The 26,358-nt window shown below is 39.3% G+C and overlaps 1 protein-coding gene across 1 annotated transcript in view; it reads right to left on the bottom strand.

The window, feature by feature from the left end:
• Positions 1 to 26,358, bottom strand: part of ush2a (Usher syndrome 2A (autosomal recessive, mild)) — a 399,698-nt gene that overhangs the window by 286,863 nt on the left and 86,477 nt on the right. The window contains exons 18-20 of the mRNA XM_036594065.1: positions 25,024 to 25,193; positions 21,468 to 21,612; positions 9,362 to 9,592 (exon numbers count right to left, since the gene is read on the bottom strand). Coding sequence (XP_036449958.1) covers positions 9,362 to 9,592; positions 21,468 to 21,612; positions 25,024 to 25,193 — 546 coding nt within the window. The remainder of the gene's footprint in view (positions 1 to 9,361; positions 9,593 to 21,467; positions 21,613 to 25,023; positions 25,194 to 26,358) is intronic.

Consider the following 26,358-nt stretch of genomic DNA (forward strand, 5'->3'; position numbering starts at 1 on the left):
AACCGTTCTAGATGCAGCGAATATGTTATATATAAACATTTACAGTATTGAAAATGGAATATATCAATATTTATTGATAATTCTGTCCCAATCAAAATAGTTTACTGTCCCAGTCATTAAAAACCCTATGATTGGTTAGAGGGCTCATTTGCATGTTGTAGTTTTCTGAGATATCAGTATTAAAAATGCCGATATTGCAATAACAATTCACAAACAACAAATCTCTGTTTTTTGATTATAGTCACCTTAAAAGCTCTCTTTAATGGAGTCAAAGCAGCCCAGAACCTCCTAACAGGGACGTTACGTGAACATAAACGACATGTTGACCACTCCGAGCCTCTATCCAGTTGTGCTGCGTGTGTCTGGAGATGTCTGGGGAGACGCTTGTTCCAAACTTGAGGTTTCAGCACAGCTGCTCTCTCCGGGGTGATCAGCTATTTTTTTTGACAAGCTCTTCACATCCATCAGAGCTTTCGGCCCATTACGGGAGGAAAAGCGGGAGGCTGGGGGTCCCAGCGGAGAGCGTCCTGACAGGTCTGTTCAGAGAGAGCGGCGGTCAGTGGTCTCCTGGAGCCTTGGCCAGGCCGAGAGAGATGAGCGATGAGGAATGAGATTCACCTCAGAGAGTCTCTGGACCAGTGTCCAGACATGGGAAGATGTGAAGCACTTTTGCACAAAGACTGAATCAGCATTTCATGCAGCACTTGAAATAATTCATAGACCAGACTCAGAAATGGAATTTACACCAGGATTACTTCTGACTATGTCTTTACTTGACACCGGTCAACATTCTCAGAAAGAATTCTACAGAATTCTTCTGAGTCAAAAATGTTTATCTGAACTTTCATTCAATCTACTTTAAAGGACAGTCAGCTTATTTCCTTCACCCCTTCCTTCCTGTTAGCAATGCAGTGTCAGCCAAGCTTTTCCTAAACAATCAGAATTATTTTTTATTTTCCACAGTTACTGTTTACCACAGTCGTTTTACCCACAAAGTCTCTTCAGCTAGAGGTCTCACTTATTAAAGCATGTGTAGAGCGTGGTCGAAGTTTGTGTGTAAGAACCGCGAGTACACACTAAAGTATCCCTTCCCTTTATTCTTAATTTCATCATTATTTCAACCTGGACGTTGATGTTGTCTGAATGGTTTGTCGCCTATGATAGACATCAGTGATGTGGACTTGCACTTTATCCACATGATGGCTGACTCGCAACTTGACTTGGATTCTAAACTAAAGATCTGAAATTTTATCGAATAAAAAGCAGAAAACTTGACGTGATAAATAAAACTGACCTAACAGTTGTGCTGACACAATTGTGCGTCTGCTTGTCAATTTTGCGTCTGTCTTGCAGCCACGCGCTGCTGTGCCATTCTCTCGCAGCTTGCAGCAGCGTCAGGTACAGTATGTTGTGATGCGTTTGTTTTTAGTAAGTTAGATTACCTCTAAACAATAATAAGTTGATGTCATTTCTTTATTTTTCATGTCAGACTTGACTCGAGAGCAGTGAAAACGTGGGGCCCTGTATTATTCCTAGGAGAAATTTCTCGTGGTTTTAGCTTGAAATTATGGTGCACAATGAGACTAAAATACAGGGGGGTTTCTGTGGATTTAGTTCATTAAGTTCAACAACTACACAAATACAAGTCGTGTCCAAATACTACAGTTTTGTAGATAATAATCTGTTTACCGTAGCAACGTCAAAAGACCAGTGAGTAAGAAATCTTCGCTGACATCTATTGTAAACAAATGCCATTACAAAAACACGTCAATTATGTTCTACCGGCTCCACTGGTGCACAGTCCTTGGACCCCGATAATTGCCATAATAACTGTGCTCTATATCGAGATCCTAATGCATGGCAACGACATAGTAAGGTGTGGGAATGAGATAATGCCTGACTAAGTCGTGGCCACGCATTAGGATCTCATTTCCATGCCTTACTATGTCGTGGCCACAACTTAATTATCTTGTTCCCATGCCTTACTGAGTCATGGCCATGCATTATGTTTGTTTATACAGGATGTCACCAGCGGGGCTCCGTACTTTGCTACAATTCATGACTTCAACTTCACAACTTTACAGCTAAAGATTCAAGACTCGACTCGGACTTGCATAAAATGACTTGTGAACATCTCTGATGGTCATATTGCAACTGCTCTATAATTTAGCGAGTGTTATCAGTGTTTGATTGATGTGTGTTGGCCAAATTCCTCCATGTTCACCTCTAACATTGGCAGCTTCCATTGTTGAAGTTTAACGTAACTTATTGGACCTTATTGGAATCCAATATCTCACACAGATTTAAAGCTCTATGTCACTGTGAGGTTTGGAAACACAAACACACATAAAATTAAAGTTTACTCAAATTAGGATTAATGCTGCATTCACACGTTTGTGGTAGACAGACGACAGCAAACCGGATATTCCATTATTTTTAAGTCGCAACATTCTGCAGACCACATTGATAAGCCAAGTGATCCATGAGGGGTTCGATTTTCCCAAATTTTGGGGAGCCATGGGCACCAAATGTCTCAACGTTCAGTTACAGATGAACGATAAAAGAGCACAGAGCTCCTCCTTTTCCGCCATAAATAAGCAATCTACACTGATAAAACTCTCCTCTAATAATCGTCCATTTTCACCAACACCGCGGTCACTGTGGCAACGTTTGCGTGGCTTTATGTCACCAGTAGTAGCGCACCGCTATGATGTGAAGAATAATATTTTCAATGCAAATGTGAACGCAGCATAAGGAAATATATTTTCAAACGCAACTTTAGTTTATGATCATGAAGTCATACATCTTTAGTATCATTGAGATATTTGTAATATGTGAGTTGACAGTACGTCTAAGTGAAAATGTGTAACAATATTAGGCAACATGTTGGACTGTGCAATACTGCAACCGCAGAAGACTACAATTAGCAAATGAAAAAAAAATATAACTATATATATATATATATATATATATATATATATATATATATATAAAATCACTGTTGTCAGAACAAAACCTCGTATCTCCAAAATGGTAACTTTACAGAAGAAGGAAAAAACCTACTTTACTTCTAATGTAAGTCAATGGAACCAGACTTTTTTCCAAGTAATTGTGGGCCGTTTCTTTTGGCCTTTTCTTCATGAAATTTACACAAAATGTAAAAAAGAATTGCAAAGTCTATCACATTGATCAGCATAATAATTGCTCTACTTTCTTTTGTCTTTATACATTCATCTATACTTCTTCATACCTACAACAGTAAAATACAACATAATTACAAACAGCCCTAAATCAAACACTTTCTTTGAATAATCTCTTCAAGGTTTTGAGAAGCTGTTAGATGTGCGTATGATAAGCATCGACAGCCACTACATTCTCCCAAAAACACTTTCCCGTGCCAAAAAGCACAATATCGACCATAAGTAAAACAAACAGGGCCATTTGGATTTAATCTGCTTAGTACATAACCTGAATAACTTCAGTCATGTTAGCATTATTGCGGCATTAATCAAGTTGTTGCGTATTAATGAGTTTTCAGCAAATGCTAATTACTGTCATAGATTCTGCAGCACCCCATTAAATATACAAATTACAGAATTAAAGAGCCAGAGCTTTTCATGATTAATCTTTAAATGGGGAAAAAACTAATGATGTCTGTGCAAAGTTTCCCCTCTACTTTTCACACACTGAGGCCGTTTGACAATCAATCAAATTAATTAAGGCAAATAATTTGTATCATTTAACATTCTGTGCTACAATAGCATGTAGTCTTTGAAAATCGCTCGGTTCCTACTTCATTTCAGCCCCTCGTACTGCTCCAGGAGAAAGTTAAAAAAAAGACTTTTTTCCTGCGGCTGCTTCCCATCCAGATCCTGCCAAAATAAAGATGGAACTACAACTTCAAAGGCACCTGGAGCAGTTAATATAGCTCATTACGAGGAGAATGAAACATATGAAGAGTCTACTGCATTAATATGCGTAAGCCGGTCTGAGTTTCTAGTTTACATCCAGACGAGGAGTCGTGTACAGAGTCGGAGACACTGACCGCCACAATGCATCAATGAGGATTAAAATGCAGATCAATCTGCTGCAGTGATATTGCATTTTTTAATCTTGTTTTTTTTTCCCTCTTTGATTTGTCGGGAGTTCTGCGCTCTGACAAAATCATTTAAGGCTCCAAATTAGATGACCATTGATTTTTGCTTAATGCATCGCTTTGGCTACATTTCAATATTATACAAAGTATTTGTCCCTGAGCATGTTGTTTGTTCATTTCATTATGCCTCATTTCAGCCATTGAGCTCTTCGCTCTCATTTATCCAGTCCCTCCTCGCCGGCTCGATAAAAACAGCTTGTTTTCAACAGGGAAATCTTTATGTTTTCCCCGCCCCGCCGCGCAATACGTTTGCTCTGAGACTGACGTCGAAAGGGTGAGGACTCACAAGTGCGGAGTGGACCGGCCCTGTCGCCAGGCGAAAAGTAGAGCGTCCGATTTTAAAGGAGCGGAGCGGCTAAAGATGTGGGCCAAACGGGGGGTGTTGCCGCTGTTCCGGTTTGTTCTTCGGGCTCCCTCATTAGTCGGCGGCCATTTATAATGCCAGCAGGCCCAAGGACGAGCTCTCCACTTTGACTACAGCCATTGATCAATTAGAGAGTCAGCTGAACTCAACTCTGGGCTTGATTTATAAAGATTTATCCGTTTGTCATTATTTAAGGAAAAAACTGGAAACTGCAGTGCTAAATGTTAATAGAGTTTTGGGGGTGGGTGGGTGGCAGGGGGGGCTAAGGAAATGGCCATTCATTTCCTGAAATTGCAAGGTCAGAGAGGGTCACTCATTTCTATGCACGCTTCTTAAGGAGGCAATTTAGTGTCCCTGACTTCTGAGGCAGGATCTCCTAATTGCCTCTTTTTTAATACAAATAAAGTGCGATTTGTACGATATCTAGAAGACATGTGGAAACACGGAAGGACTCGCTACGGCATTGTGTGATGTTGGTTTAGGCTGCTGTACTGAAAAAGAAGCAGAGAAAAGGGGTCAACACTGCTGCACTGGGGTGACGGAAGCAACGTCTCTGCCAGTGTCGAACATCGTCTCTGTGTAACTAAACAAAGGAAAGGTTGGAGGGTTTCAGTGCAATGCAAAATGTTCTTTGCGGGCACCATTAATGCCTAATTCAATATACTTACTGGTACAGTGCAATTTATACGTAATTAAAGCAGTAATTTAGGCATGAATATATTTTTGTCCCTGTGATGGACTGGCGACCTGTCCAGGGTGTATCCTGCCTTCCGCCCAATGACAGCTGAGATAGGCTCCAGCACCCCACCACGACCCAGAAGGATAAGCGGTTTAGATGATGTATGTTTGTATGTATGTATATTTTTGTTAAAAAGGTAGGTCAACTTGGTTGATAACGTCCAAATGAACCATGTCTCGCAATGTCACAACATCAGGCTTATTCCATAGGTTCCCAACCCTGGTCTTGGAGTATCCCTTCATCCCCTTGTTTGGTGTTTGTTCTGCTCTACCACACCACTTCAACACAGGAATGGCTCATTAATTCACTGATTAGTTGGATCAGGAGTGTTGAAGCAGGGCAGTGGTATTCCAGGGGCACACTTCCCGACTGCCATACAGTCATCACCCTAACTATTCCATCACTTCTATGTTCTATGCTCAAAACAATACTTAATCAACCAGAATGCAGGATTCACATAAACACAACCAACACTGCAACACCCTTCACTATAAAGCAGTGTCAGGCTCCAGTCCTCGCAGGCCAAAACACTGCAGACCTAAGCACACTGCCTTAAACACCTGATTCAGCTCATCAGCTAATTAGCAAGACTTTCATGAACTGAATTCAGAGCGTTAGAGGAGGGTACATGCTAATCTGCACAGCACTTTGGCCCGGAAGGTCGCAGAGATGTACAAAAAGAAGGAGAAAACCCATCAAACTTAAAACCTAAACCTGCCACAACTCACATTAACAATGTTGATGGACCATCTATATCTTATCTGTGATGACTTGATGCATTAATGTTAGACAACTGCTTTGACTTTCACAAAGCTTATGTCAGCTTCTGCTGTAAAAGAGCAGCGTAAGTACCAAATTCACTGACAACTGAAAACTGACAACAATGACATTGATGACATTGTTTTTGGTACTGGATGGGTGGAAAATGATATTCTCTAGAGCTTCGAATTCAAACACTAGAGCCTCAATAATGAACAGAACAGGCCTGCACCATTTTTTAAATGATCTATTTATTTATTTATTTTATTATTTTAAACAATCATTTTCTGTTTTCACTTGATATTCACTTATTATTAACTTTGGTTAATAACATTTTCTTACGTTTTTGGCTACTTTTATTTTGGAGTGGATCCCCTTTGTCGCTTATTTGTGTAATAATTGAGATTGAAGAGTGTATAGATATAGCTGGGAAAGGGAAAATGTTCTTTCATGGGAACACTGTAATACAGTTTTAAAAAATAAATAAATAAATAAAAACTAAGTTAAAAAGAACAGGTTTGCACCAATGGTGGATAGCAACGGTTGCTATGTAGTGATTTTATTTGACTGGCTATAATACAATGACAGCACCCACAAATCAAATTACATTCCATTCTTCAAAATACAGCGTAATAAATATTCTTTCTCTATTTGATAGGCAGGCCTGTGACCAATCATATCTGTGGCTACACCCCTGAATTAAAAAGTGAACATTTTGATTGTTATGGCTGTAAACTTCAGCACAAAGGATTTCAAAGAACCAAGCTGAACACTGAAATTGAGGAAAAGTAAAGAAGTATTTTATCTATATTTATACTTGAGTAAAAAGGTACTTATTAGTGAATGTACTGAAGTATCAAAAGTAAAAGATTATTTTTACTTTAACTTCAAACAAAGTTATTATATCTTTTCTTATATCTTTTGTGAAAAAGTTCTATTAAACAGAGACATTAACAAATGTTTCATGTTTGCAGCCACACAGACCTCTTAAATAACATGTTCTTCAAAAAATCTTATACAAGATTTAATAACTCAAAATACTTTACTTTTGATACTTAAGTACATTCTCAAGCAAGTACTATTTTACTTTTTACTTTCAATTCGTTTATCCCTGGAAACAACACATTGACTAAGAGATTACAGTGCAGAGCATCATCACTTTTGGTCCCAAAAATGGGGGAAATACACATAAAAGTTGCTCTGTTTTGTATGTAGCTCTCTCACTGGAGATGTAGGCAACTTCAGTTTAAAGGTGAAATTCTGCCATTAACCCTCAAAGCGCGGTTTCATTGCTACTGTGTGCACAGAAACTCTGGGAAACAAATAATCCACCCAAAATGCCAACAAGGCAAAAAATAAATAAAAATCCAAAAACAATTAACATGAACTAGATCCTACTTGTCTGCATTCGTACTGGCAGATATAAGCAAGAAACACTCTGCAACAGTGCTCCACTTATTATACCAAGAAGTACGTCTGCTATTCGTATACACTTTTACAGCTAACTGACCAACGTGACGGTTTAAAGCAATCATTCCTTCTAAACCTTAAACGTAATTAAACTGTGGGTGATCTAAACAAATGGCAGGATCACGGATTTAAGGATTTTTTTTGCATTAGCAGATGAACCAGAACCTATATTCATTTGGAACTCAATTTCCCAATTATGTTTGTAAACAAAAGTATAATTGCCCTTTGTCTAATCGGGGAAGTCATTAATTTATCAGGCTGTTACAGGGAGTGAGAGCTGAATAAAAAGTGTTCTCCTACAAACACACACAAACACACACACACACAAACACACACATACACACACACAAACACACACAAAAAACCATAAACTGGTTTTTGATCCACACACAGATGGAGTATTATCACACTGTACAAAGCGGCTCTGTAACAAAAAAACTGACCATCTTTGGGCTTTTCAGATGTTCTTTATCTTCTACTGACACTCGAGTCCACTTTCCTGCCCATGTGTGTATATATAAAGACTTACATAACAAAATGTGTTTACACTTTTTTAAATACTCACGTTGTGCCAGCTGTAGAGTCTCGAAAAACAATTCAGAGTGTGCGATGCGATATATCAAGTCATATATAAGATATATCATCATGTTTCCATTTTGCTATGATTTAGAATATTTTTCTTTCAAAAAACGCTGAACCCCCAAATGGAGCGACTACGGCTGTATGCAGAAGTTTGAACGTCTCTGGTTACATTACTCATTTGTTAATTTTCTAAATAAAAAAAGTTAACAAATCCTCTCCAGAGAACATCCTTAATTATAGCAGCTTTACACATTTTTAGTGCACTTTCAATTTTTGCCAAGCTTAACATATTTAAAAGTAACAATTTGGTTTCAATTTTTTGTTTAAAAATTTTAAACACAAATATAAATATGTGTCATAATATTTGCACGGGTCACGTGATTTTGTTTGTTTTATTTTTAATAAATTTTATTAGCCCTTTTTAAACCTGAAGCTCATACTGTGTGGCCTAAATGAACACATAAAACACACTAGCCCATTTCGAGCACTTTCTGTTGTCCAAAGTCACATTACAAATAACACTATTTGCTCCTTAATGGGCAAAACAGATTTTTTTCATTTATATATGAAAACCAGCCAACTATTTGTATAAAATGAATCAAATAAAGCAAAACCTTCAGCGTTTTACATTTTACAGCATTTTGGTGTAGCTGTAGTAGCTGTAATCAAAAACAGTCTGAGTTCACCTACCTGCCTATAAAATTGCAACACAGATCAGCCAAAATCTTTGTACTGAAGTATCAAAAGTAAAAGATTATTTTTACTTTAACTTTAAACAAAGTTATTATATCGTTTCTTATATTTTTTATGAACAAGTTCTATTAAACAGACCTGTGCCACAGCAGACATTAACAAATGTTTCATGTTTGCAGCCACACAGACCTCTTAAATAACATGTTCTTCAAAAAATCTTATACAAGATATAATAACTCATAAAATACTTTACTTTTGATACTTAAGTACATTCTCAAGCAAGTACTATTTTACTTTTTACTTTCAATTCATTTATCCCTGGAAACAACACATTGACTATGAGATTACAGTGCAGAGCGTCATCTCAGTCTGAGTGCACCTACCTGCCTATATAATTGCAACACAGATCAGCCAAAATCAAAATTATTAATTGGCGGTTTGCCACTTGGGTCTTCCGAGCAAAAATCCAGTTCTGATCTTGGCTGGTTCTGACTGTGCATCTCCAGTGTGAAAATTTACTAAATATTATTATAATTAATGGTCATCAGTTCTAATATTCCAGATTTGAGTTTTGCTGATTTGGGACAGGGCCTCATACCTGTGAAGTCAGCGTCGACGGGCAGTGTAGAGCCGGGAAAGCGGAAGTAGCCGGTTCCAGTGAAGCGCCGTCCTCTGACCACCTGGCCCAGGGCGTCAGAGAAGGACACGTCCGTCCTCTCCACGTGGTACACGGGTGGAGGACCGTTCAGCTCAGCAGGGGCTGCCCAGGAAATCTTGATTCCAGTCGTGTTCAGAGGGTACAGCTTCGGTGCCTTCAGACCTGCTGGAGCTGTTGGAACAGAGGTTTAGATTTTTAAATGGATTTTGATGTAAAGCTCAGCACAGGACATCTCAGACATCAAAGCAGAGGCACGAGCCTGAAACAAAGAAAAAACTGGTAGAGAGAGAGAGGCAGGAGAGGAGGGGACAGAGGTGGACTAAAACTAGGAGAAAAAGAAGAAGCTCAGGTGAGGAGGAAAAGAAAAATGTGCATTTATAGTCATCGCTCCATGCATGCCACTGGAATGTTTTAAATGGGGCTCTCATACAGTAAATTATTGGACAGTGACACATCCTCCGTGCATTTAGTCCACTCTGCCTGTCAGCTCAGCCCCGCTAGGGCCGCTAATAAAAGCTCTCCATGGGAAATGGACGTGTTGTCTTCAAAGGCCCATCACGGTGCGTCGTGTCATAAATTACCTTCAATCAATAGCACTTGAGTCTATATAATTGAAACCCTGATCATTTCAAATTCCTCCCGCTGATTTACTGGCGTTTGTGTGGAGTCTTGGTGGACGTTTATCGCTTTCGCCTTAAAACATGCAGGTGGTAAAAATGATATGCAACCACTGCTTGAAGCAATGGCTTAAAACCACTGTCGCTACTGTTAACGGGTTAACTGATACACCACTATCCAAAAGTTTGGAATCAATGTTTTCAACAAACCCAATTTGGGTTCAGATAAATGTATAATGAATAACATATTTCAGATTCCATAGGAAGCTGTAAAAAAATGAAGAATGTAAAAGAAATCTGTTAATTATTCTGAGTGAATGGAGCTGTAGATGATTCTAAAATGACTGAGAAAGCAGTAAAGCAGCTAGAACGAAGTTATAATGAATTTATTATCTAGAATGCCCTATATATAAATCTTAAGCAAGATAACTGGATATAAATGGATATAAATAGATAATTACAGTATGGAATTAACAGTATATAAAATAATTTTTCAAAATACCAAATAAAATCTCAAAAATCCCAATCATTCAAAGCTATTTTCAAAGTTATCAGTGTATATAGAATATTTAGGGCTGTCAAACGATGAAAATAATTAAGGACGATGGATTGCAATTCTTCTGCAGTTAATTGTGATTAATCACATTTGTCTTATTCTCTCAAATTGACCATAAATATAGATTTTGTACATTTAAAAAGCAGTGTATTTTGTTACAGCTATACAAGTGGACAAATTAAGCTTAATTAGAATGTATTTATTACCTTTAATAATTCAATAACATATTCATCACAGAGTGAACATAAAAATAAACTTCTCATTTATGTCCAGCGAGAGCAACTGTGGCTGCACGTTCCAATTCACCGCGATTGAAGGCTCTCGCTCTTATACCACTATGTTATGACTTGTTTCAAGGAGCTGGAAAACTTGGGGTTTTATCAAGAGGGTCATCAGTTGAACTTACAATTCAAAAGCTGTATTTGAACGAGAGGCCTGCAATCAGGGAGTCCGTCGTAGTGACAAACTGAGTGAGCAGATGGCCTTCAGTGTGGAACTACGGATGGTTTGAAGGAGCAACATAGGAAATCACATGAATGGCATTAAAAAACTGTTGCGTTAATAATTTGTTTAATTTATTTTTAAAGTGTTAATTTGAACAGCAAGAAGATTAACAATTTATGGTCACACTTTATTTGGATGCTCCCCTATAGAAGCTCTACAGCTACTTAAATCATTAACAAACTTTCTGATGATCCTCAGTTGATTATCAACAACATGTGGTTAGGGTTAGGAGTAGATGTATGTTTTACCTTGAGGTTGAGGTTAGGGTTAGGTTTAGGGTTTAGGGATAGATTTAACTTCAAGTTCAGTTGAAATTAATGGGTATTTAGTTGAATGTTACTGAAAGGCAGGCTGAGCATTTACAAAGCATCTACAGTGAACCATCTAAATTACAATCAACTACAAGTTCAGTGGCTTTTAATGACTATTCAGTTGAATGTTACTTAAATATATGCTGAACATTTACAAAGAATCTACAGTGGACCATCCAAATAAAGTATTACTTAATTTATTTATATAACGTATAAGTGAATTGTAGAATATACTTATGTGTAAACTTATTTGTCATAACAAAACCCCACATCTCTAAAATGGTAACGTTAAGAAGAAGAAGAAAAATTGATCATTCAATGTAAGTTAATGTAATTTTTTTTGGTTTCAAGCTATTTACACCATTTCTATGGGTCCACTCATCCTGTAACGTTCACATAGTAAAGAACAGATTTTCAAATGGTGTAAAAAACTGAAAACAAGAAAAACGGACTTTGACATTATAGTAAAAATTTGCTAAATATTTTGTTCTACATTATTTCTCTACCCCTACATAAAAAAGCAAAAAATTACCAGCTTTAAAACTGACAAAGCTCAACAGGACCATTTACATAGACTCAAGTCGCACCACACTGCACTACACACGACAAGTCCAGTCAAACGCCCCCCCTTTTAAACTAATGCATTCTGTGTTTTGACAAGATTCACAGGCTAACCAGAAAGGTTAATATGGCCTTCATCAGATTAATGAGTGAGCCAAATCTCCTAGACATGTCTGGCAACAATTACAGCCCTGTCTCTGTATTTGCTGTTTTTTTTTAAACATAGGCTGACATTTTCAAAGACTCTGCACAGCCCCTGGCCTTTTTACACACTATAATACTTACTTACATTATTTCCGTAACAGGGAAAGTATTGATTTATGCATAATTGTCCCAACCTTCCGGAGAGGGAGAAATATGCATGGCACAGTTCAAGTCAATGCTGTGTGTACAGGCGGGGATACACTTGTACTGCATGCCTTTATGGCTGTAATATACATAAAACATTACCATCAACTCTTGATTAGCAGTTCGCATTTTCAACAAGATCAATAACGTCAGTCCGGCTGCTCTTTAAAATTCTATGGGCTTACACAATCCTTGTCCTCATCAGTGCGTTCAAAAATGAGTTATTATGCTTTTTAGCAATGACCGGGGATATCCGCCACTGACAGCTGAGGTCCAGCGACTCTGCAGTACTGTTTTGCTGTTAGTCTCGCTAATGCTTACAATGAATATCAGAGACAATAAATGACAGCACTTAAGGAATCTCTTAGTTGAACAATAACACATATGATCCCATTCAAACTAATAAAAATAGAGTTCCAGTAAAACAATAAGAAAATATTGTGAACCATACTTATTCAAAGGAGCTAAATATACTGTTACTGTACTTAAGTAGTTTTTTCGTGTATCTGTACTGAAGTTTTTCCATTTTTGGTGACTTTTTACCTTCACTCCACAACATTCTGAGAAATCTGTCGCTCCTTTTGGTTTATGTGTGTATAAAAAACGTAACGTCAAAACGAAAGAAGCGCAAAGCAAGAACACCAATCAGGGCACAGCGGTCACTTAGTTTTGAGCTTGTTTTGACCTGTTGGTCATACCGACCCAGTGCAGCACACGGTTCAACATCAGTGCAGCAGCGTAAAACTTTGGGAGAGTCTATTCAACATAAATGATGAACTAACCTAACTTTGTGTAAATAGACCACAATATAGAAATATGTACTCATATGCAGTTGTGACTGACGTGTCTTTATTCTGAATTTATACAAACACATTTCATTTTATAGTAAATTAGTTTTGGCTGGTTTATGTTTATGAACAGAGACCTACAGATGCAGTTTAGTAAAGGAAACTCATTTGTGAATCTGTGTTTGAAGTTTTTATTAAACTTAAACTTGTAACTGAGTTCAAATAAATCTTAAACTGAAACTTTGCTTGTTTGTAAAAAGTGATTTCAGAGCCACTCAGTTCTACCTGATGGAAACTGTTTGCCTTCAGTGTTTTGTGCTTATGATAATTTTAATAGACGTCAGCGTCACTAATTAATGACCTTCTATTAAAAGACTGGTTCACCAAGAGAGACACTGGAGTAATTTCACCTAAAATGAGTTAATGAAGCGAGTCTCATTACAAAAATGGTAACAGGACATCAGAGTCATAATTAATCTTTTAGTACTTTACTTTTGATACTTATGTACATTTGAAGGCAAATACTTTTACTCAAGTGGAGGTCTAAAGGGAGAAAATGGAGAATTATATTCTTTTCGGGCTGGCATTGAGGCTCCCATCAAACGGACATCCTTATTAGCTGAGTTATGCTTGCTACATTAGCTTTTCATCAACATTTGATTTCTACTGGTAAGTTTCTCCAACTTAAACAGAGAGAGGGGAAGACTGCTGGGAACATGGTTTTGGTAAAGCTGTGTGGGAGGTGAGGACACTGCTTGCGTACGCTCTACCTGAGATTAGGACTGCCCATTTTAACACCGAGAGTTTGTTGGCAAAATAAAAATAAGAATAAAAGTTATTCACAGAACAATGAACATGTATATTGTGGGCCCACAAGAGCTAGACTAACCTACTGAGAAAGAAAAGGATTTATGTTGCCTCACTGTAAAAAAAAATTGATTCAGTGTTTTAATTTAATAACCTGGTTGTCTTCAAATACTGAGTTAATTAAATTTAAAATTAAGTTTACAGAATGTAAAACAGATTATTGTTCTGATTACTTCCTACCAGAAGTTCAATGAACTCAAAAACTGAAGGCACTTATTAAAACATTAAAACATTGAATCATTTGTCATTTCATATGGAAAACGTTCAGAACAATAGCATGTGGTTAATTTAAAGTGGGGTCTGCTGTCGTCCCGCCGCTCGCACGCGAACACTCAGGTTTGTGGACGGTGGAGCGGAAGGATGCCAGATTGTCTCAGGGCGCTCCCGTGTCTGTGTGTCCTTTTGGTTCTCTCCTTTTAGTTAAGCTGTTATAGTCAGATCTGCCAGAGTCGTTAGCCACACTCTGGAAATGATTTACATACTACTATACAGACACCCATACAGAACTAAACTAACTCCATCTCCCTACCTTTCTTCTGAGTAAACGACTGCCCACCTGTCCGGCCGGACACTGATGGATGATTGTCTGTAGAGCTCTCCGGCTACCCGCTTCAGACCAGTTGCCCACACCCCAGTCACCGCCACCTGCCTTGGACCCCCTGCCCACTCTACACTGAAGTGGACTCCTAACTATTACTACTACTACTACTATTAATATTAGTAGTATAATAATTGTGTAGGTACTTTGACCAGAGGAGGATGGGTCCCCCCATGTGAGCCTTGGTTCCTCCCAAGGTTTCTTCCTCAGCTCTGAGGGAGTTTTTCCTGGCTTGCTCATCTGGAGAATTTACATTTCATGTTAAAACTTTGTCCTAAATGGATTTCTGTGAAGCTGCTTTGTTGTAAAAAGCGCTACACAAATAAATTTGACTTGACTTGACCAATGCAAATGCAGTATTAGTAGGTGGCCACATGTAACAAATTTGAATGGTTTTAGTTAAATGGGGCTTTAATGACTGACCTGATTATCAGCTGTCAACTGTGAATTGTCAAATATGATGATTTTATATCAGCTGACCTCTATATTTGTCAGATCCTAATACGTACATAATACAAACTGCATATTGTGGCTGAAGAAACATTCTGAGCAGCACAGAAAGAAATCGAGGTGGCAAAATGACGACACCACAAACTTTAAATTCTGGTTCATGTTCAAAATAAACCCAACTACAGACTAGTACAGACCTTGTTTGCACACAGTGTCCAATAAAAATGACAGAACTCAGCCCCTCCGTAAGCGTTCTGCCAGCTACGCTGTGGATGATGTTCACTCCTGCATTGAGAGAAATGGGCTGCAATTCCGCTCAAAGCAAGCAGCTGCTGACTGCTCCACTCGAACAGATGGTAATTCCGTCTAATGGTGCATCCATATAATAGCGATGGGCATTGTGTGTACAGACAGTCATAAAAAGCGACGTAAGGATCGCATAAATTGCGATCATCAACATCAAAGTCCTGGCAGAGGAGTTGAAGGGGTGGGGAGGGGGGGGCAAAGCTAAAGGGACACATAGTCTTAAGTGGGCTGAACAACAGGTTGGGCAATGTGTATATGTTTGCTTATTGCTTCCAGAGGGAGCGTGGACGTGTGTAGAAGAGATGACCAGGAATAAAGATGTTTCAGGAGTAAATTTATCTGCAGTAATAGCCCTGGTGACTGACAAATGAAAACTTCCAACCCAATCTGAGCTGAAAGAACAGTCAGGTGAAACATTTAGTCTACGGCAGAAGAAAAATCTGACACTGACGGCTCTTATAGACCACAACAACAACAATGTTGTTCACTGGATATGCCATAGTGCGTTCCAAGTAGCCTGGTGTAAGAGAATGATACGTGTTCGTACAATGATTTTGTCCTTTTTAAAATAAATTACTAAATTATTAAACAAGGCCATACACGTGTGAGCAGATGAAGCCTTGCACTTCTACAGCAGTCCTGGTGCTTAGCCACACCCAGCTGGTTTAGATACTGACAGTACATTGACAGACCTTACAGGTTCTTTACATATCCTGACCAAACACCTTACCTTACCAAACCTATGGTCAGAGAGTCTGGTGGGTTTTGTAGTTCAACGAAAATCAACCCAATTTTTGACTTTTTCCAGATGTTTAGAGTCCAAATTTTGCTTCTTCACTTTAGAACTGGAGCTACAAGGTTAACAAACACTAGAACTAATTTCTGTAAAAATACATCAGCAAAACAGAAATTATTTGGACTTTTTGGGTGACTATTGAGTTCTAGTGTTCGTTAGCAATATTAGCCCCGCCGCTCCAGTTCTGAACTAAAGAAGGAAAACGTGGACATAATTCAGCTAATCTGTTACATCTGGGGTTATTGAAAAATTGCCTAACCATTCCTTTAACCTGGCTAAGAACTGCCTACTTTGACAGGAAGGGGCCGTTTAATATGTAGAACAACCACCCACAGACTCTTATTTTAACGTGACTTGTAGAGGCAGATGATTGTCAAAATGAGCTACAAGAAAAACATCCACAAAAAACAAACTCGTATGCATCAGCAAACATGCAAGGATATCTCAGGATATCAGAGGTACTAAATGCTTCCATGAAAGGTTGTGAATAACTGATAGAGTGAAATTCACAAAGGATCTGTTGAAGTGCGTTCACATCAAAGCTGTGGCCATCTTAGTTTGTGATAAATATTTATACTATATTGTTTACAGGAGGTTTTTGCAGATAAGTCAGATTATTAATCATGTGCCCACTAAGCAGCTGCACATGGTATAACTGTATATCTAGATTTATTATATGGCTACACCATGTTCGACTGCTTAGTGGCCACCTGGACCATTTTACTAATTTAATGTCTGATGATACACATTTGAGAATTATTTTTACAGGATAACTCCTTAGATAAGTTAATCATCACAAACCACAACTAGAAGTGCCTGGGTTCATGCTAAATGACCTGTATGTTAATAAATGCTGATGTTTGGGATGCTAGTATATCTATTCGTATTACTATAGCTGTCAACATAAAAGTATCAGCAATCGTGAGGCAGAAAAACACTGGAGCCTTCAAAAGGAGTCGGGCAATTCTGAACGAAACAGCCCCCCAAACACCACAGCACAAAGACTGCAGCGCAAACAACACCAGCGGTGAGTGTGCATCCCGCCATATGGAGGGGGGGGCGACATCATAGACAAGAGCGTTATGGGGAGGACCATATGTTACAGCGGTGCTGTGAGCCTGACGGATTCATGTCCATCACTTTCCGCTGTATCAATTAAAGGCCCTTGAAGGCTGCGTGATTTGTGCCTGTGTTATTAAAGCCCGCTAATTCGTCCTACTTACATATTCTGTATAAATCTCCGCGAGGGCCGCGTGATTCATGGCGTTCGCGGGGAGCTCGCCGGCACATTTTTCTCCTTGTAATTAACAGTAAATTGTTTTTACTGCCGAGCGATGAATTGGGCCCCGCTTAGGCCGCAAATGGGGGAGTGGAGGCGGGCGAGTGGCGAACAGTGGTGGAAGGGCTGAGGGAGTCATTAAGTCATCATATGTGGTGAGATGGAGATGGTTAATAAGGACAGGAAGAGACGAATAAAGTGAGGGACTTGGAAGTGGCACAGCTGGGTAATATGGTGAAAATATTATATGGTATTTGAAGAGACTTTCACGATACATGATGTGTATCATGATGTTTAGTTTTTGTGAGGTTTGCGAACAAGCTGGAATGGACAGAGCGCAGCAGCAAAGTCACGACAGCGAAGAACAATGATTACAATGATTACGTTTTCTTTCAATAACTGCATAAACAAACTAATAAAGAGAGAACAGAAGGAAAAAACAAACAAATGGTAAAACTCAGTTCATACGGTAAGATAAGGGCATCCAACTAGCTGCTTGGTTTTACGCAAGTTTTGCATTTATTTGCACTCATTACTTTGCACTACACACAATATCTTACAATGTAATTTATAGAGTCTGTCTTGGTCTTAAAACAAATGAATGATTTTTGTCTTGTCTTGATCTCCACAGTATTTTGACTGTTTTATCTTGATCTCAGGCTGAAGAGGACTCACAGCAGTGTAAACTGAAGCGCATTTTAAACCAGAAGCAGCTACTGCTCCTCACCCAGTGTGCTATTGTGTTAATGTGGCTGGCCCTTTATACTGGGAGCACACACAAGTCTATTCTGTGCCGTTTGACCCTAGAAGCATAAATAACATACAGTCCTACAACATTTCACTCCATCAAAAGACATAAAAAGCGCAGGAACTTTCCACTTTGCTGCAAAGTCTTGTTTTGCATTCGTCAAAAAACCCTCAAGACTTTTGGGACAATATTCTGTGGACTGATGAGTCAAAGGTGGAACTTTTTGGAAGACATGAGTCCTGTTACATCTGGTGTAAGGCTAACACTGCATTCAACCATAAGAACATCATACCAGTGAAACAGTGAAACATGGTGGTGGTAGTGTGATGGTCTGTGGCTGCTTTGATTCTGGAGGAAAAGGGTGATTTCTCATAATTGATGGAACCATGAATTGTGCTCTCTGTCAGAATATCCTGAAGGAAAATGTCCACCAATCAATTTGTGAACTAAAGCTGAAGCGCAGTTGGCTTATGCAGCAGGACAACGATCCGAAGCACACAAGCAAGTCATCTCTGAATGGCTCAAAACAAACAAAATGAAGGTTCTGGAGTGGCCGAGTCAAAGTCCTGACTTCAATGTGATTGAGATGCTGTGGAAACCTTAAATGGGTAGTTCATGCTTGAAAACCCTCCAATGCAGCTGAATTTAAACAATTCTGAAAAGAAGAGTGGCCTAAAATTCCTCCACAGCGATGTAAACTACATCATATCTCAACTTCAGCAAAATGCCATCACACTCATTTGTTGGCGCTTCATCCTACAGCAAGACAATGATCCCAAACATACTGCCTAAACAACAGAGGGGGTTTTGAAGATAAACAGAACATTTTTAACTTGCCAAGTCAGTCATCTGATCTGAATCCAACTGAGCATGCTTTTTTAGAAAAGAAAAAAAAAACAAAAAGGTGGGGGACTAGCCCTTGAAACAAGCAGGAGCTGAACATGGCTGCAGTACAAGCCTGGCAGAGCATCATCGGAGAACATACTCGACATGTAATGATGTCTATGAGTCTCTTCAAGAGGTTTTCCTTTCCTTTTCCTTCCACATCTTAATCTGGTCTCCGTCTTCACTCATCTTTCTCACTCTTGGTCATGGTCTTGACTTGAACTCTATATATCTCCAAGTCTTGGTCTTGATTCTGTCTTGCCTATAATGGTCCGGATTACAACACTAGTAATTTATTAAGATAACAATAACATATAGCCATATTGCCCATCCCAAGGACAAAGGAACGTGGTGCCCAAGCTAAACCATCATTGTCTTAAGTCCGTAGGGCACAGCCTGCGCCCAGAAAGGAGAAAGACAGAAAGAAACAAAGACAGAAACAAAAGGAGTCTGATTTAAAGGCTTGATGACATACTTTCGGAAAGTGTGTGAACGCCAGAACCCTTTCTCCCTCCAACCTGCCCGCCTGTTTCCAATTTCATCAATTTCAAAGTATGAAAAATAATAGAGATAACCTGAGAGTGAATCTAAAATAGCTTTTATTCATATTCCTCAGAGATAAAAGCCTTCCATTTCAATGGAGAGTAGGCCAAGCAGTATTTGCTCCAATTCATAGGTTTACACACGTCACGGTCCAGCGCTGGGACAGGGCTGCGCAATTAAAGGTGCCATTCGGTTGTCCCTGAGCAGCTGGGGACTGGCCTTTAAACAAAGTGACTATGAGCGATGACGGACACTTTTCATTAAAGTCACTTCATTAATATTAAAATGGAAATTAACACGTATCCTGCGCTTCGGTCTAAGGCAAAAACGTACTTCCCGATTTATACTTCTAATTAGACATTGAGAGACTGCTCACACGCAACACTGACGCACAAGAACAGAGCACGATCGAGGTGCTGAAGGAGAGCTACAGCACAGGAATGCAGTCATTAGTATAATGTGCATTTTAGTTATTTTTCCTATATGGCCCAGCACTAGACTGGGGCCTAGGGATGGGCCAAATATCATGATCACAACGCATGATAAACATCACATTATACAACAGTTAGTTCCGGTCACGCAAGCTGATTGGTTGAGAAGTGTTGATACAGTGTGAAAAAAATGTGCTGTTATTTCACCATAACATCAGTTTTTCACAAACACTGTATCACTCCGCTGAGACACCGTTGCTAAGCAACGACTGACAGCTGTCGGAGACATTGAACGAGCCATTTGAACGTTTTTAATTCTTACTTTGCCACAAACAGAAAATGGACACTTTAGATCACATCTGACTGACAGCCGATTTGGTCAGACTCTGAAGATGAGACGACACCAAATTCCCGATCTGTCAGTTGGTCTGTGTGGAGCTGGAGAACGAACTGCCGGCTGTGCAGCGAGTGGGCGGAGCTCATTACTCTGACGTAGCAACAAGCTGCTCGTTAAGGAACTATAATTTGGTGAAGGAACTGCGAACATTAAAACATATTAAACGCCGCGTTCACGGCCCAGTTTATTAATTTATTACTTTATTTATTTAACTGTTGTATAAAAGCAATAGAACACTCGAGGAGTGTGTTATCGCCAATAACATCACGGCTGTGATGATCTACGGCGACCAAATCACAGCAGTGATGATATTTCGTGATAACACCCGACCTCGAGTGTTCTATTGCTTAATTATGCATTTAGTTTTTCTGAGGTCAACAAAGTTTAGTTTTTCTCAGACAACAAAGATCAGGTGGTGTCATGTTTAAAAAAGACTATGCAAAACTATGATTTTCATTTCCATTCAATGTGTCACATGAATGACATTCAGCATCATAAGTGAAACACTGAATTGAACGGAAATTATATTCATAGTAAATATCCACAATTTGAGCACTGTGGCATAATTTATCACATTGGGTGGCCGATATTTCCACAGATATATTGATATAAAAAAAAACTGCTAGAAAAACCAGTATAAACTAGCACAGTTGGTCACCAACAAAACCAGCATATGTTGTGTTCTGGATGTTGGTATGCTTGTCATCCAGCATGACCATGCTGGGTGACCAGCTAAACCTGGACCAGATGACCATAAACCATCTTAGACCAGCAAAAAATTCAGTAGAGTGATGATAAATCCCTGATAAAATCATAAAAAAGGTAAAACGTGGACACACTAAATACTGAAAATAATAATATTATATTTAGTTATTGAGGCTTCTGTGTAATTTTCTGTTAATTATGTTTTCTTCATTCAAATTGTACTTGATTGCAATTTTGACTGGAAAAAAATGATAATTACATAACTATATAATAGTATAACTATATAACAGTAATTACATAATAGAAACTGTGGTGTACTGGTGGATGCAGAGGTGTAATTGTGGTGGTTTACTGACCAGAGGGCCGCGTGCGTCCTGAAGCTGGTAGGCTGGTCACACAACCCTGTGTGTTACATACGGTCACTGTGAAGCTGTACTCCTCATAGGCCTTCAGGCCCACCACAGTGTAGCTCCGCTCCTCTGCTGAGGCACTGTACAACAGCTAGTAAGGGCACACACACACACACACACACACACACACACACACACACACACACACACACACACACACACACACAGATTACAGAAGAATTAAAATGGATACACAAAGCTGTACACATACTATATAAACACTTACACTTTATTAGATAAAAGGTTTTTCTAATTCCACTTTATTAGAAAAACCTACCTTTTACTTAAACTCAGTGGACATTTATTCCACCTACTTTACAAATACACTGTACAGATGTACAAACATAGACTGTAGCCGAACTGTTGTCTTACAGAAACTGCCAGTTATCATCTACTCTATCTATCATTGGTCAGATTCTGACCACTGGACTGCTGTTGTCCAGATATTATTTGGGTAGTGGAGCATTTTCAGCACAGCAGTGACTCTGACGTGGTAGTGGGATGCTAGTCTGTAGTGCTGGTATGAGTGTATCAGACACAGTGGTTGTTGCTGGGATTTCTACATACATTAGCACTGCTGCTAGATTAGTAGCTCCACTGACAAAGGGTTAGAGAATGCCACAGATTGGTGCTTGGAAGCACATCAGCTAGGCAGACTTACAAAGCAAGTGTTTCTCATAAATTGGCCAGTAAGTGTAAACGGAATGACCCATTTAAGCCACTTGGAGTAAAGCCATAAACATATGTTCATGCAAGAAAGCAAATGCAAACAGTTTTGCATGTTCTAAAATGTGTCACTATGCACTTCTTAATGCTATTGTGCATTCTGAGCGACGCACAAGGGGTGCGATAGCAACAGCCAAACCTGGCAAGTGTGATTTCGGCCGGTCAACTGTACTGACATGGCAGACCAGTCTCTCACAGAACTGGTTATATACCTATACATACACTTAAATTTAATTTAAAGTTTTTCCAGGTGAAAAGTTCGTATTTGTACCTTTTCATAACCGAATGTTTTAAACAGAACAGTAAAATAAAAGCCTGGAGACGAGACGGGGTGTGTGGAGTCAGTACCGCTTAGAACATATCATTTCAGTGGATTATGGTTCAGTTATGTTCCCTGACTAAAGGTACTAAGATGGAGCCTTGAGGGTTCCACTCCAGTGACAAGAGGGGCACTGACCCAGAGGCAGCTTAGTACCCAGAGCCGGCCACACCATCACATCCTTAACCAAACGTCCCTGGCCACAAACAGTGGCACCCCAAACAGTTAACTGAGTATTTGAGTACCTGTGCACATCCCTAATAAACACACCACAAGGAGTTCCTAAACAATGTATACTTACTAGAATATTACAGACAAAACCCGACCCTAGATCAGCCATCTTACTACAGACGATAATACCCAGTATGAGAGGTGGTTTGAAACTCCTACTGTATAGAATATCACTGTTGTCGGAAGAAAACCTTGTATCTCCATTTTTGACATAATTTGAAAATACCTGGTACCCTTTACATTGTGAGTAAATTTCATGATGAATGGACTAAAAGAAATGATCCAAAATGACTGGGGAAAACGTCTGGTTCCATTGACTTACATTAAAAGTCGTTTTTTTCCTTTTCCTGTAAAGTTACCATTTTGGAGATACGAGGTTTTCTTCCGACAACAGCAACATGTTTCTCTGGGTAACAAACCCACTCATTTCATCATCAGTTCAATATTTTACCCAGCAAGAACGCAAATACACACACACGCAGTGTCTGTCATACCCAGCTGACTTGACATATTTGTTCAAAGAAAAAAGAAAAAGGGTGAAAAAAAGCATATCTCCAGGACACCGATGAAAAATATTAATGCTAACACCTACTTATCAGTCTAATTAAAATCTAAGATAATGAAATCCAATTAAAAGGAAGGTTGTTAAGGAAAATTAAGCTCATCAAATCTCCTTGAAGCTGCGTACACTAGGAGAGGAGAGGTGATCCGATACGGGCAGCGGCCGCCCGTGTGAATGGCTGGTCCTGTTCAGGACACTGAGCCACTTTAACCTTTGAAAGGTCCTCTATTTCAGACAGACACCGAGAGGACATGAGGTTTCACTCCAGTGAAGGGGGACACCTTTCTGGACAGGTGGGGCCACGGCAAGCGCACAAGCACCAACGTGAGGAAAGAGCAAAGAGAGAAAAACGAGGAAGCATGCACAAATGAAGGTTACTGGGATGAAATAACCCACGGTCAGTCTGTAATTGCCTCAGCTGCTGACTCTCCAAGGGGCTACTGCGGGCAAATAAACAATAAATTGTTTCTTATTCACCTCCTCCAATGGGAACTGCAGCTTATCCTTGTCCGGCAGAAATAAATAGGTCCATGTAAATGTACCATTTTAGGAGAAAACTGTACTTCTTACTTGTGCTAAACGCTGCCCTGACCCCCTCTTTTTTGCTCTGGTTTGAATTGATTGATGACAGCAATAGGAGCTTTTTATTGGACTACATGTTTGCATATGCATGCAAAAATTAGTTATACTACTATATAGAGCTATACTGTTTTGGTGGCAATTAGGATGATGAAAACAGCTCAGTGCTAAAGGGAACTGGTTTAGGGGAAAAAGCTACAATAAAGCTAAAAATAAAATATTACTGAAAACAGATCAATAGAATATTATGAAATATTACTAAAAACAGAAGTACTGTGCAAAAGTCAGAGACCACCATTCATTTATATAATTTCGACAGGGCCATTATGTATATGAGTTATTCATTTTTCAGTCAGGAAAAACATATTTAACAGAAAATTACACAGAATATACACAGATATAATTATTGTTCAGTATTTCGTTTGTCCACGTTTTGCTTTTATTACAGATTCCATTCTTTTCAGGAGACCTGCTTTCAGTTTTTCAGAACAACCTGCAGATATATTTTTCCACACATCTCAAAAGTTCCGTCTTCAAAGTTGGTCGTATTTTCTACTTTTCAAGAACCAATTAAACCCAAACACATTCAGTGGTTTTGAAGTCTGGGCTCTGGAGTGGCCAGTAAATCTCAATTTATCTTTCTCAGCAAAAGCTTACTGTCAGCTGCAGATCCTTTCAGACTCATACAGTGGAAGGATGGACAGAAACACTCTGTTTTTCACATTGTTCTTCAGATGTGATGCAAAAGTGAAGCTTGATTGATCTCTCAAAGATGAAAACATTAAGCACTGTTTATCTGAGGGTGACAGGTGTGGTGGTCTACCAGGTCTTGCAACTCCTGGGAGTCACTTGAACTTAGTGCCAGTTTTGACTGGAAATTATTTAAAATAAATGAAGTGTGGTCTCTGACTTTTGCTCCGTACTGTAATTAATATTCTTTGCCTTTATTTTTACTATATTTACACAATTATCAAATGGCCTACAGTAGCATGGATAAATCAGCTCTACATACAAGTGATTTTATGCTTCATTGTTATGACAGACGCTCTGGTGCTAGCTTGGCATGAAAGCTGGTCATACGATACCTGTGTGACTACGGGAGGGGCATATGGGTTGGTGGTTTGCTCTTGGTGAAGGCTGACCCTGTATTCGGTCACTCTGCCCCGGACGTCTCGATCCCGTGGCGTCTCCCAGCTCACTAGGAGTGCAGACGAAGACACTGGAGACACCTGAGGAGGGCCCATGTACTCAGGTACTATGGAGTGAAGAGACAAACAGGTACATAGTGACAAACGCTCACGAAGAGATTTTTTTTTTTTTTTTTACATAATAGAGCTTCTATGATGCAATTTCAGAGACATCTAACAACAATAAAAGGTTGTATCATATCGTACATCACTGCCCCATTCACTGCGTCATATAACAATGTCCTGAATCAATCCCTGTTTATTGCAAATGAGTGCCAAAATAAAAGACAAGCGTCATGAGAATGTGATCAGAATCAGATCAAAGATGTATAAACGAAACCACTGTACACAGGTAAACAAAGGGCTGAGTTTCAAGGGCTGTTGATGGACTCAGGGGCCCCAGTGTTTAGTGAGCAAAGTATGGGCTCAGGGCCCTAAAGTCATTCACTTATTTTACTTATTTAGTCATTTGTACAAATTCAAGGTTTATTTTTCTGCAGTAGACTGTGTTGAGCTGGCTTGGGTCCTGTGATCCGAGGCCCTCTGAGGTGCATGACAGACAGAGGCCCCGGGGCACTGGGCCAGTCAGTAACCCATCCCTTTTTCTAGACCTATTTACTGAAGTCTTTTTCATAGACCTAAATGTAGTTGTCACTCTAGTCACTGTTCCTATTGAAACACTAGCCGGTTGAGCAGTCTTTGCCATCCACGCCAGTAATGAACCCCGTTTCAAAGCACTTAGATCTTTTCCTCTTGCCATCGTGACCAAAGTCAAGGTCAGCTGGGCCTGCTCAGCATTTTTATACATGCCACATATAAGATGTTAGCTACTTAATTGTCTCGTGCAGTACCAACATCTGGAAGCACCTGCACACGGTATGTTTCTCCACTCATTTATTTAGGTTCTTCCTTTAATCTGCCATCCATCTCCATATCTGTAAACCTGACGCTACCTGGGAGAGTAAAAATCATATTTAGAATGACTGCACAACAATAAGTTCAACTGCAAAGGTTTTAGAAAACTAATCGGAGCTTTACAAAACATTTTCATTTCAATTCAAGTACTGGCAGCACTTCACTGGCTTCCAGTTCAATATACAATACAAATTAACCTCTTTAACTCTGTGGAACCACCGGTGGCTCCAAAATGCACTTTGTCATATTCTTTACTTCATAACTTTCATATTTCATAAGGTACATTCTAAAGGTGGGGGTCGTATGAGAGCTGTAACT

The sequence above is a fragment of the Colossoma macropomum genome, unplaced genomic scaffold, assembly GCF_904425465.1.
Source record: "Colossoma macropomum unplaced genomic scaffold, Colossoma_macropomum, whole genome shotgun sequence".
Taxonomy (NCBI): Eukaryota; Metazoa; Chordata; class Actinopteri; order Characiformes; family Serrasalmidae; genus Colossoma; species Colossoma macropomum.